Genomic DNA, 13,069 nt, shown 5'->3' on the forward strand with positions numbered 1-13,069 from the left:
CAATTCGTCCTCCTCTTGCTCTCCAATTAGTCACCAAATCTGGCCTATTTTTTCAAAAAGCTGCATCCATCTCTTTCTCTCCGTTCTTTTTACCTCCACTTTTTCACCCAGATCTGAGATAATATAATAATAACCTTCTAAATCTGAGACATCAAACTCAAACAGAAAAGGGGTGACTAAACTGTACACATAAAGATCCCAATGCGCGCATACTGACTGAGAAAATCACATATTAACATTATCTATGCTTTACTGTATTTTTATTTTGTTAAATATTTCCCAATTATGTTTTAACCTGGTTCTGGCTGCATTCAGGAATGCTGAGGGGCTGGAGCAATGAGGGCTTTGTATCTGATACTTCTGTTCCAAATAGTTTTTATGCCCCAGCCTCTCCTCTAATGTAATCCATCCTACAAACTGCTACTAGATCAATCTTTCTACGATACCACTTGAATTGCTGCATTTCCTTGTTCAAAAATCCTCCATAACTTCTTACTGCCTAGCATGTAAGACCAATTTCCTTAGCCTAGCATTCAAATTCCTCCACAGTCTTCCTTTTTACCTTTCCACCCCTACCTATCCTCCCACCTTTATCTCTGGATGTCACTCTCCATCCCAGCATTTCCTGGGTACAGCCATCTCCTCTGGCCCTATCCAAATCCTATCCATCCTCCAAAGATCAGTTAAAATTCCATTTCCTCCATGAAGCCTTTCCTACTCCCCTCTCGTTTGTAGGACTATACTGCCTAGTTAGTTTTCTCAGGTGCATGTCTTATCTCTCAAGATTCTGAGCTCTATAGGGCAGCTACGTGGCGCAGTGGATAGAGCACCAGCCCTGAATTCAGGAGGACCTGAGTTCAAATCCAGCCTCAGACACATAACACTTAACTAGCTGTGTGACCTTGGGCAAGTCACTTAACCCCACTGCCTAGCCAAAAAAAAAAAAGAGATTCTGAGCTCTAGGAAAGCACCACATAGTTAGATGATTCTCAATAAATATTTACTGAATGACATAATCCAGGATAAAAATAGGTTTTTACTAGTAGTATGATTTTCTTCTTCTAAAATCTAAGAATTTAATTAAATTTCTATTATTTGATAGCCACTATTACCACATTTGTAATAACTATGAGTCAACAGTGTGATACATTGGTTTAATTATTCAGCGCCATATCAAAATACCAAAGGGTTACTTTATACAGCTAGAAAAAATATATCAAAATTCAGCTCAAACAAAGGGTCAAGAATCTCAAGGGAAATAATGAAAAAGTGTGGGAAGTAAGAGGGCCTAGCAGGACAAGATCTCAGGATAGTAATCATCAAAACTGGTACTGAATTTTTTTTTTAAATAAAAAAAGATCAGTGGAACAGATAAGGCAGGCAAAATACAGAAGCAAAGGAACATAGTAGCAAAGAGCCCAATCACTGGCATAAGGATTCACTCAACAAAAATGCTAGGAAACTAGAATTAGGTTTTAGACCAACCACATACCACAATAAACTCCAAATGGATACAAAACTCAGAAATAAAAGGTCACACCATAAACAAATCAGGAGCAGGAAAGCCAATATCTTTAACAACTATGGATGGGGCAAAATTATTGACCAAGCAAGAGAAAAAGAGGAAGTAAAACAGGACAACTTCAGTTACATAAAACTGAAAAGCTTTTGCACAAAATCAATGTTCTTAAAATTAGAAGGTAAACAGTTAAGGGGGGGAGGAATATCATTGCACCAAGCTTCCTCCATAAAAGCCTGATATTCAAAATATGGAGTGAATCAATTCTCCAAAAGATAAGTGATCAAAAGATATGAATAGAAGATTGTAAAGGGAAAAAAAATACAAGCTAAGAACAACCATATGAAAAAGTGTTCCACATCATTAAAAGAGAAATTCAAATCAAAACAACTGAGGCTCTTCCTCACATTTATCTGATTAAAGATGACAAAAAGGGAAATTAAATCCTTGAAGGGTAGGTGGGAGGAAGGCACTGTTGGTGGAGTAATAAAATGCTTCTGCCCATTATGAAAAGGAATTTGAAACTACACAGCAAAAGTGATTAAATTATGCCCAAACTCTGACCCAAAGATACCATTAACCAGGCCCAAACTCCAAAAAGATCAAAGAAGGAAAGAACAAAATATATGCATAGCAACTTTTTGTCATATCAAAGAAACGTAAACCAAGAAGCTGCCCCATCAAATGTGAGAAGGATAAACAAATTATGGTATGACAAAACGTACAGTTTCAGAAAAATATAGGAAGATTCATGTGAACAGATGCAGACCGAAGCTGAACCAGAAGAACTATACAACCAATGACTTCAACACTGTAAAGAAAAAATTTCGAAATAACTCTTACCAAGAAATTACTGACTGCATACCTCTTAGGAGAGAGGCGAAGCACCAGAAGTACAGAATAAGCCATACAGGCATCTTCAGACACGGCCAATGTATGAACTGTTTTATTTGGCTATGCTTTGTTCCAAGGTAAGTGTCTTGGTTTTTGTTGGAGTGGTGGGGTAGAGAGGAATGCCAAAGACCCGTTTAATATACAAAGAAAACAAAAATTTTTAGAGGGAAACAAAAATAGGACAGCCTTAAAACTGTGTTATAATTATTAAGTCATAATAGGAAATTATAGGGTGTTTTTTTTTTATGCAAGCTGCATGTACATAATAGATCCATGGTTTTTATATTACAAAAAAAAAGTATAAAATGGTAGATAACCAAAGAAGTTAATTTAATCTTAGACGGCACTGAGAAGCATAGTTTTGAGGACTAGAAAAGTGACAATCCCACTGTAATTTACCCTCATCAGACAACATCTCAAATATTATGTGTAGCTCTGGGCATCACATTTTAGGAACTACATTTGTAAGCAGAAGAATGTGCAGAGGACCATTACCAAAATGGTAAAGGGATGACACCTGGAGAAAGTGTAGATATTTTTTTTTGTCTGCAAAAGAGAAGATTTTAGAGAGTGGGGAAGAAGACAACAGATGATGGGTATATTCAAGTATTTTCAAGATAGGAGGAAAAAGGATTAGATTTATTCTTCTCAGCCCCAAAAAGCAGAATTTAAAATAACTCTTCAATTTCAGGAGAGTTAGTCTTAGTGTAAGGAGAGTTCCTTAACCTTCAGAACTATCCTAAAGCGGAAAGGGCTATTTCAGGAGGCAGTGGGCACCTTTTCACTAGAGGTCTTGCATCAAAGGCCATCTGTTTAGTATGTGTTAGAGGGAATTCTTGCTCAGGAACAAGTTAAACTAGATGGCCTCTGAGGTCTCTTCCAACTGAGATTCTGTGAACTAGATAGATAAGAGATTAAACAAAGTTCATGATATATCAAAGTATAAAAATACCGGAAGTGTTTTTATTTTTCCAAATGAGCAAATTTTCAAAATTTCAGTGCTATTCAATTTTAGTTATATTTTACCCTTTGAATAGATGACACTGGAAAGCCTCAAGTCAGAGAATATCAGATGATTTAGCTTTTTTCTTCCCTTTCTGTAACAGTAAAGCGAAACAACCTTCATTTCAGCCAGTGGCCTTGCACCAGTTCAACAATCAAGACAAAGGTTCTTCTATAACCCTATGAATAAACAATGCATTAAAAAAAAGAAAGAAGATGACATCTTAAACAAATATATTGAGAACTGGAACAGCACATACCTAAGAACTATCCATTTTAAAAATTAATCTTCAGACTTAATTAAATTCTCATTGGCAGCTTTTTATAGTTTTGTCTAAAAGCTTGAGAGGTTGTTTTTTGTGAGTTCCATGTGGCTTTCTTTCCCCCTTTATAAAAAGGTAGACGTAAAGATAATGCATAGTCTGTACGTCAAGTATACACACACAGAAAAACATGTCCAAATCAGGGAAGTGTCATTTGAGGAAAATCATCTATTTGGCTCATACTACCTGCTGGGTAGAAGTTTTATTTGTAATTTACAGAAGAATACAAACAACAACTGAGATGTGAATGTATTAATGGCATTAGATCTCCACCACTGGAAGGGACACCAATACATCAGTGAGATGAACATCTGGAAGTATATATTCAGGATCCCCTTATGACCTCAATAGAATATAGGGAATCAGTGATGTTCATTTCAACCTATTTCACATAACAAATATTAAGAGCTGAGAAAATATGGAATAGATTACACAAATTACATATATATGCAAAATATACACAGGATCTGTGAACAAGGATGTGCCACCCCTATTTTCTTCAAAAAACCTAAATCAAAAATTTTGAATGATGATGAAATAAGAAAAATCTATATTAGACAGAAAAGCCACCATGGAGGACAAGATTAGAATTTTAACCTTTCATAAAATGGCCAAACTGAAGTAGACATTGAGGCATTTGAATTTTTTAAAAATTCATTTCAAAAAAGTTATTATTTTAGTCTTCTTAAAGAACGATACACATGCTGACCAGGCTTCATTACATTTCCAGAGGATTTAAATGTGTTCCTAACCAATTTCAATCTTGCCACAAAATAAAGTAAGCTCTTGATCAAGATGCATTTGTGCCTTTTAATATGATTAAGGTTCAAGAAAAATAAAATTACAAATCATTTTATATATATATATATATATATATATATATATATATAATATATATGCAAAATACAAGTCAATTTCCAGATGATCCCACAGTTCCATATGCTTCCAAATATGGAGGGGGAGGGGATTGGTTAGAGGATAATACAATAAAACAATAACAATGGTGTAATAACGATTAGAATGCTGAGAGAGGAGAGAAATAAATGCAGAGCAACCACCTAAGAAACTCCTTTTGCCTTCCTAATGGCTAAACCTATATACTGTTCTTTAAAATTTGCAAAGTGATACATATGTATAGTTATATGTATCTATACATACTTATTCAATATCAATATCTACACAATATTCATTCTCACTGCCTCCCTACCTACCCCTCCCTCAAAAAAAAAAACCTTCCTTCTCACTTTTCCTCCCTATCCTCACTATAATGCTACTGCACCCATTCTGTTTTTTCTTTTTTTCTTTTTGTTTTGCGAGCCAGTCAGGGTTAAGTGACTTGCCCAGGGTCACACAGCTAGTGAGTATCATGTGTCTGAGACCACATTTGAACTCAAGTCCTCCTAACTCCAGGGCCAGTGCTTTATCCACTGCACCATCTAGCTGCCCCATCTTTCTTTTTTCTTTTCTTTTTTTTTTTGGTTTCTTTTTTCCTAGACTCTTTAAATTCCAAAGGTAGTACTCTCCTTTTAAAAGAACAAAATCAGAACCTTTCCACAATCACTTAAGACATTCTGATTCGAACAAGCAATTTCAAATAGTAAATGTACAACTGGCAGATCTGACGCTTGATAAGTTAAACAGCCAACTTACCCAACAACCCCAGGGAACAAAGAGAAGTGAGACATCACCACCTCCCAGGACAACCCCTTTTCTTAGGGCTCCATTACACATAAAGAGCCATGTGTCCTACTAGCTCTAGATCTCATGACTCAGTTCCTGAAGTTTAAAACAACCACCACAACAAAAAAAAAAACCAGGTTATTGTTTCAACTAGCCAGCAGAGTGAACTGACGTTACAAATAGGAACCCAATATAATGAAAAAGTCCTAGATTTGAAGTCAGAGAAGCTGGGTTTCAACTCTGATTTTCGTTGTTTAGTTGCACTCCTTTCTCTCCTCTGGCAGTGCCACCACAGTACAGGACCTCCTTACCTCATATCTGGACTATTACTATCGTATTAGCCGGCTGGTTAGTCTCCCTGCCTCAAGTCTCTCCTTACTTCAGTCCATCTTCCACTCAGCTAACAAAATAAGTTTCCAAAAAAGCAAATAACTATATCTCTTGTCTCTCCATCACACACACACACACACACACACACACACACACACACACACACACACACACACACACCCTCTCTTATTCAATCAACTCCAGTGTCTCCCTATCACCTCAAATACTAAACTTGCTGTTTGGCATTCAAAATCCTTCACAACCTGGCCCCCTCCTACCTTTCCAATCTTCATGCACCTTACTCCCCTCACCTATTTCACTCCCCATATATAATGCAGAGCCAGTGACACTGGCCTCCTTGTTGTTCTTTACACAAGCCACTTTATCTCCAGATTTCAGGCATTTTCACTGGCTTTCCTCCATGCCTTTACCTACTCCTGGCTTGTCTTAAGTCTCAACTAAAATCCCATCTTCTATGAGAAGCTTTTCCCCATTCCTCTTAATACTAGTGACTTTCCTCTATCGATTAGCTCCCATTTATCCAGTCTATAGTATGTTTGTACAGTTATTAACACGTCATCTTCCTCCATTAAACTGTGAGCTCCAGGGCAGAGGCTCTTGCTTTTCTTTGTACGCCTAGTGCTTAGCATGGTGCCTGGCACAGAGCAGGTGCTTAATACTTATTTATTGAAAGACTGACTTTACTATTAGCATGACTTTAGGCACTTAACTAGCTGAGGCACTGGTTTCCTCAACCATAAAAACAAAAGTGCTTCCTCACTGGAATATCCATCCCCTCCAGGCTCTGCTTCGGACTTTCCCCAGTTCATTTACACCCTTAGTCTCAAACTCAAATAGAAATGGATCCTGTGCTTGAATAGTAACTTAGAAAATCACAAATAACATTATATTGTATTATATTTTTATTTATTTTGTTAAACAGTTCCCCAAAGACATTTTAATCTGGTTCAGAGATCTAGGCTGTGCCTCAGACAGTCTCCACCTGGACCTTCCTTCAGTGCCTGGGCCCTCCTTACTCTGGAACATCCCCCTGACAGACTGGGGGTGTCAGGCCTAGGCATTCCCCGACTGAAGGAAGTTCCAGGTTGAGAATGTTCTTCGTTTATATTCAGTGCTCTGCACGTAGCAAGTGCTTAATAAATGCTTTATTACATTTATTGCTCATAGACACAATTAACTAAATGGAATCTGCCAATTTTTAAAGCTTGAAAATATATATGCATACATATGTATATATGTATAGGTGTGTATCTGCTCTAACTATAAAACTAAGATAATTAAAATCACCTGATGAGATTATGGGCATAGAAACTTGAGAAAAGTGAAATAAATCAAAAGATCATCCTAACTAAAGAATTTGTGCAATATAAGTTTAACTGCTTTTACTCAATGCGGCTCAAAAAAAAAAAGAATGGAATTCTCTGTGTCACAGAAAATGACTGTTAACATCTAATTTTCCAACAGCTATTATATTAATCAGTATTTATTAAACATCTACTATATGCCAGGGCAGGTGTTAGGTAGCCACTGGGATACAAAGACAAAAGTCAACCAGTCCCAGTCTTGTAGGATGAGGCAATAAGTACATGATCAGTATATACAGGTGATTTGAGTCACTAGCAACTGAAAGGAAACAATAAAAGGCTTCGAGTAGGTGACCTTAAAAAGGGCTTGAGGGAAACTATGGATTCTAAGAGGAGGCCTTAAGAAGGAAATGAGTTACAGGAATGGGGGTCACAGCCAATGCAAAGGCACAGAGGTGGAGTGTGTCGTATGAACAACGGTAAGGCCAGTTTGGTTACCGGGGGTGGGGAACCTTCGGCCTCGAGGCCACAAATGGCCCTCTAGGTCTTCCAGTGCGGCCCTCTGACTGAATCCAAACTTCACAGAACAAATCCCCTTAATAAAAGCATTTGTTCTGCAAAACTTGGACTAAGTCAAAAGGCTGCACCCAAGGACCTAGACAGAACAATCGAGAGTACTGGTGAAAAACACTACTGCTTTTTTCATGCACCTTCACACTTTCTTTCCAGGTTCCATAACTGATTTGGTTTTTAGGCTACCTCCAACTAATGTTATTACTCTGCAGCTAACCTGGTGACAAGCAACTTTAAACTTAAATCGGCTGTTCTTCAGATAACATACACTCTTCCAGGATGCTTCTGTGGAATTCTGAGCTTTGAAAACCCTCAAGGCTCTAAGAGCAAATCAGCTGTTATAAGATGAATCCCTAAGAGGACCAAAGTTCATCTTCACACAACAAGAAGAATAAGACTTATGGAAGTTTTAAGCACAAGCAAGTAAAAACTGAAGACACTGGGATCTCCATCTAGAGCTTGGGAGTATAAACTGCAGTGTCAGTGACCTGAATCCAGATTTTTTTACTAAATCAGGTGTGAATGCCTCTACACTGTGGCTCCTCCACTCTATAACCAACAAAAGGGATTTTATATATGACAGCTTAGTCGAACATTTTGAGAAGTCAGGATTACATATGAAAACCTTCCATAACTGTCTATATTACACGCAAAACAGCATTTGAATTTGCTTCTGCTTTAAAAGCTTTTAAAAAGTAATTATACAAAACCAAACTTAAAAGGTTTCAATTTTCTCTAAGGCCACATTTTCATTAGTTTACATGCCAAGAATCATTTCCTGTAATTGTCTCCCTAGAAATAGTTTTACTACAAGTGGAAATTTTATTTTTGAATCAGAGAAACATGGAATCAACAGAAAGAGTAATTGACAAGCAAGATAAGACACAAGTTCTCTAGAATCCAGTGGTATCAGGCTCAAAACAGAAACAGATCCCCAGAAATTAACATTATCTAAGTTGTACTGCATATTCATATTGTTACACATTTCCCCATTAGGTTTTAATGCTGGTGTGTTTTAGTGGCAAGGAAAGGCAGCCGGTAAGCATGACACCTCTGGGAGATACCCTCTCTACCACTACCTAGTTCTGTGGCCTTGGCCACCAGTAAACCCTTTGGTTATTAGTTTTCTCACCTTTAAAATGTGGAGGTGAGACTACAATTATCTAGTTTTAAAAGCCTTTACTTCTTCGATTCCTTTTTGGTGACTGAATGCCAAAGTATCTCCTACTCAGTAATCTCGACAAAATTTCTAGGCTGGGGGTGGGGAAAGGGAGAGAAGAATAAGATAATAAAATTTATCAGAATGGAAGGAGAGATACTGGGGCAATTTTAACATTTTCCACTTAACAATCTTTAAAGTAAGGGTTGTTGTTTTATCTTTTCCTTCTTCACCATAAGTCTTCTCTATCAAGTGGAGAACTTTGCCATGATTATACAAATCTATTAGTGGCTTCTCTATATGCATGTTTACTATGTTTTAGATGACATTAGGAAACAGTCGGGTGTAAGGTACTACTGCCGGACCCTTTAAATTTAAACCTCGTCTAACAACTAGAAAACATACCTCGTAAAAGCAACGGGGAGGGACTCTTGCCAGTAACCAAGAAATCCTTTTTACCAACTCTCCGACACAAAATGCGGTCGGCCTCCGGCCAGCTCGTCGCCGCGCTGCGGCCCTCCCGAGGAGCACCCCGGCGGTGGAGAGCTCCGTCTTGCCCCCGCCTTTCCCTAACTACTCTGGGGCAGGACGGACCCGCTGCTTCCCCGCTCCCGACCGCCCCGGCCCAGTCGGATCCGGGCGCTGCCGCCGCTGCCCCGGGGCTGGTCCCCGCGCGCGACGCGCTCACTCAGCGGCATCCAGGCGAGCATCAGCCGGCCCCCTCTCCGTGACCCCCCACGAAGGGGCGTCCCCTCCGGGAGAAGTTTCCAAAACTCCCCCCCGGGGCGCGGAGCAAACTTTCCCATCAAAGTTACAGGAATCCGCGTCCGGCGGAGCCTCGAAAGCCCCGCGACGCTCCGGCTCCGCTCGGGGGCTTCCGACGACAGAGAGCTTGGGGGGAAGGGCCCCGCGGCTCCCTCGGGTGCCCCAGGCGCAGAGGCCGGGCGCCGGCCCGAGGAGCCCCCCGGGTTCGGCAGGGAAGGGGGAGCGGGCCCGGGAGGGGGCCGCCGCCGCCCCGTTACTCGGCGCTCGGCAATGGCGCCCGCCGGGCCTCGGCCCCTTCCTGCCCTTCCGCGCCGCTCACTGGCTGTGCCGCTTCATGTAACCAAACACCCCCTCCCAGGTCCGGCCCGGTCCCTTTGTGTGAGTCCGTCCGCGGGTTCGTTCGCAGCGAACGCCGCCGAGCCCCCAACGCTACCGCGGCCCGCCCCGCCCGACCCCGCCCCGCCGCCGCCACCGCCGCCGCCGCCGCCGCGGCCCCGGGCTCACCTCAGGCTCCGCCGCCCCCCGCGCCCGCGCCCGCGCCCGCGCCCGCGGCCTCCGCCTCCTCCGCTGCCACCGCCGCCGCGACCCCGGCCCCGAACCCCGGCCCCGGGCTCCTTGTGCCGCACCAGCTCCGCCTCCTCGGCCGCCGCCGCCGCCATCTTAGCCTGTGCGGCAAAACGCGTCCTTTGGGATGGAAGGGACCCAGCCTGGGGCGCCGCGGTCGGGGCCCCGGCTCCGGGGACGGCCCCGCCCGAGTCCTTCCGCCCCCCTCAGGCCCGCCGCCGCCTCAGCCCCAGGGCCCGAAACCCGCTCGAGGGCCGGCGAATCCGACCAAATCCCCCCCCAAAAAAACTCACAGTTTGGTGCCGTGTGCGTCAAACCGAGGCGACGTTGCGAGCGCGCAGCGTCCCCGCGTCACACGCCGCCCTGTACGCGCCGCGCCGCTCCTCGGCTCGGGGAGTGGGGGGGGGACCTCCCTCCGCGAGCGCACCGATGTGCGCCTCTGGCCCCGGGAGCGCTAGCGCGCAGGCGCGCCGCTTTCCCGCTTCAGCCCTGCCGGCCGGCCCCTCTGCCGAGCGCGAACTCCTCGGCCGCCGCCTCGTGCTAGACGAGCTGCCGCCCGGGCTGCTCACCTCTGGCTGCCCACCCCCGGCTGCCCTCGGTGGCCTGTTGAGGACCGAGGTGGAGCGGAGCCACCTTCCGTTAGGAGGGCTGCCCCGCCAACCACGGCCCGGCACGAGGCCCAAAGTTCCTTGGCTGCCAAAGGCGAAGCCCAGCCGGGAGCCCAAGCCTCGACCTTGGGATGTGGCCAAGAAGAGTCACTTAAAAAAAAACCTTCGAGTTATCTAGTGGTCAAGAGCCTGCCCCATAATGAACACCCCGACACACTGCTGGGGACATCTTAAAGGGAATACTCCAGTCAGCATTTATTAATTAGGCTTCCCTCCGAGGCCACCTTAACCTTAGACAGTGCTTTATCCGGAGTCTTCCCCTCCGGGAGAGAAGGGGCTGTTTTTGCCCTTCCTTGTACCCCAGTGCAATGCAGAACACGCTGGATGTTAGGATGATTAAAAGCTGCTAGACATGGAAATACAAAGAAGAGCAAAAGACAAAAACCAAAAAAACCGCCATACCTGCCCTTGAGGAGCTTACATTTTACTCTAGAAGACAGCTCAGAAATAGCTAGGCACATAAAGAATATATAAGCAGAGCAAATGGAAGAGAATCTGAGACAAGGCACCAGCAGCTGGAAAAACTTGGAATGGTTTCATTCATTTCATTCAGTAAACATTTGTTAAGGGCATATTAGGTGCAGGGCACTGCGCTAAGTGCTGGGAATATTTAAAAAAAAAAAAAGGAAAAGACAGTCCCTTCCCTCAAGGAGATTACAATTTAATGGATTTTGTGTCCTGTAGAAGGTGGGATCTGAGCTGAGTCTAGAAGTCAGAAAACAGAAGTGAGGAGGAAGCAGATTCCAGACAGGGAGGGCTGCAATGAATTGAAAGATGGAATGTCTTCCTCTTACCAAGTTGCCGAGGAACTGCCAGATATTCATTAAGCTATGAAGGTCAGGGCACTAGGCTGAGTGTTGGGAATTCAGAGATGAGAAATAACAGGGCCTGCCCTCAAGGAGCTTTGCAGCCTGGATAAGAACTACCAAAAATAGCCCTGATAAATGCAATAGGGTCAAAGGGAAAGTAGCTCATTCTTTGACAGAGACTCTTCAGGAAAGGTCCTGAGGGTTCTGGGTCAGTTTCCTCATCTGTAAAATGAGAAGGTTGGATTAGATTACCTCTAAGGAAAGAATGTATTTTGCACGAAGAAAAACTCTGACCCTAATATGTGAAGCAACTTGTCCAAGGTCAAAGGGGTAGGTAGTAAACACAAGAGTCAGGATTCAAACTCTGGTCTTTTGACCCCGAAGTCATGCCTTTCTCATTGTGCAGTGCAATAATCTCAGATGTTCCTTCTTCCTGTATGACTCAATTCCCTCTTTAATTGAACTCAATTCAATTCAGTGGAGCATGTAATATATACAAAGTATTTTGCTAGGGGCTGGGGATTCCAAGATTAAAACAAAACAATTCCCACCCTCCAGGATCTTACATTTGACAGGAGGTGGGGAAACTAAATAACCTATAAGGTCCACCACCACTGCACCCCTGTCCAACCCCAGGCCTAAACCTGTGATTCAGTAAAACGTAAATCCCTTGAGAGCAGAGAGTTTAACATTTGTCTTTGTATGTTCAGAACATAGTGCCCTACACTTAACAAATGTACTTGTTGAATTGAATCTTATGATTCTGTTATGGTAGTAGTTATGTGATTTTGGTCAACTCATTAAACTTCCTTGAGCCTCAGGATTTTTTTTTGGGGGGAGGATTTAAGTTAATTAGACGAAACAATACATAACTCCCTTGGAACTCCAATATTCTATGAACACCTGATGTTTAGGTCCATGAACCTGCTGAAGGGAAGGGGTCTCCATAGGTAAATTTTGCCCAGAATGAAACTACCACATCACATCCCAGCTATCTCCAAATCATGCCACCACCCAGTGAGTATCCTCAGCCAACCTCTCTCCTACCTTACACAAAGCCTCCATTATTTGTGTGGTCTTCCTCCATTAAGATATAAGTTCTTTGAGGGCAAAGATATATTTGTTTGCTTCTGTTTGTATTACTAGCACTTAGCCCAAAGCTCAATACTATGTACTCAGCACTTAAAACAGGTAATACTTTTCTTTCGTTGAAAGAGCCATTACAGACTGTTATATACTGTAAATCACATTTTGCTTATTCTTAATATTTAATTCATCCATTATGAGGCAGCTAAGTAGTACATAGATAGAGCACTGGACCTGGACTCAGGAAAACCTGAGGTCAAATTTAATCTCAGTTATTAGCTGTGTGACCCTAGGCAAGTCATTTAACTTTTCTCCACCTCAGTTTTTTCATCTGTAAAATGGAGATAATAAGGAATCAATCAGATAATGTAT

General features: G+C 42.6%; 1 protein-coding gene across 9 annotated transcripts in view; it reads right to left on the minus strand.

Moving 5' to 3' along the window:
* The window catches only part of ZNF644 (zinc finger protein 644), a 113,777-nt gene extending 103,234 nt beyond the window's left edge, over window positions 1–10,543 (minus strand). For 5 of the 9 annotated variants that reach the window (XM_078156565.1, XM_078156569.1, XM_078156567.1 and 2 more), the window contains exon 1: window positions 10,075–10,421. In XM_078156565.1, the coding sequence (XP_078012691.1) occupies window positions 10,075–10,229 (155 nt within the window). In that variant the 5' untranslated portion in view covers window positions 10,230–10,421. The other 4 variants (XM_020975428.2, XM_078156566.1, XM_078156572.1 and 1 more) reach the window with 4 other exon arrangements.
* Window positions 10,544–13,069: the final 2,526 nt, after the last annotated feature.

This window comes from Phascolarctos cinereus, unplaced genomic scaffold (genome assembly GCF_003287225.1).
Source record: "Phascolarctos cinereus isolate Bilbo 61053 unplaced genomic scaffold, phaCin_HiC Scaffold_5;HRSCAF=322, whole genome shotgun sequence".
Taxonomy (NCBI): Eukaryota; Metazoa; Chordata; class Mammalia; order Diprotodontia; family Phascolarctidae; genus Phascolarctos; species Phascolarctos cinereus.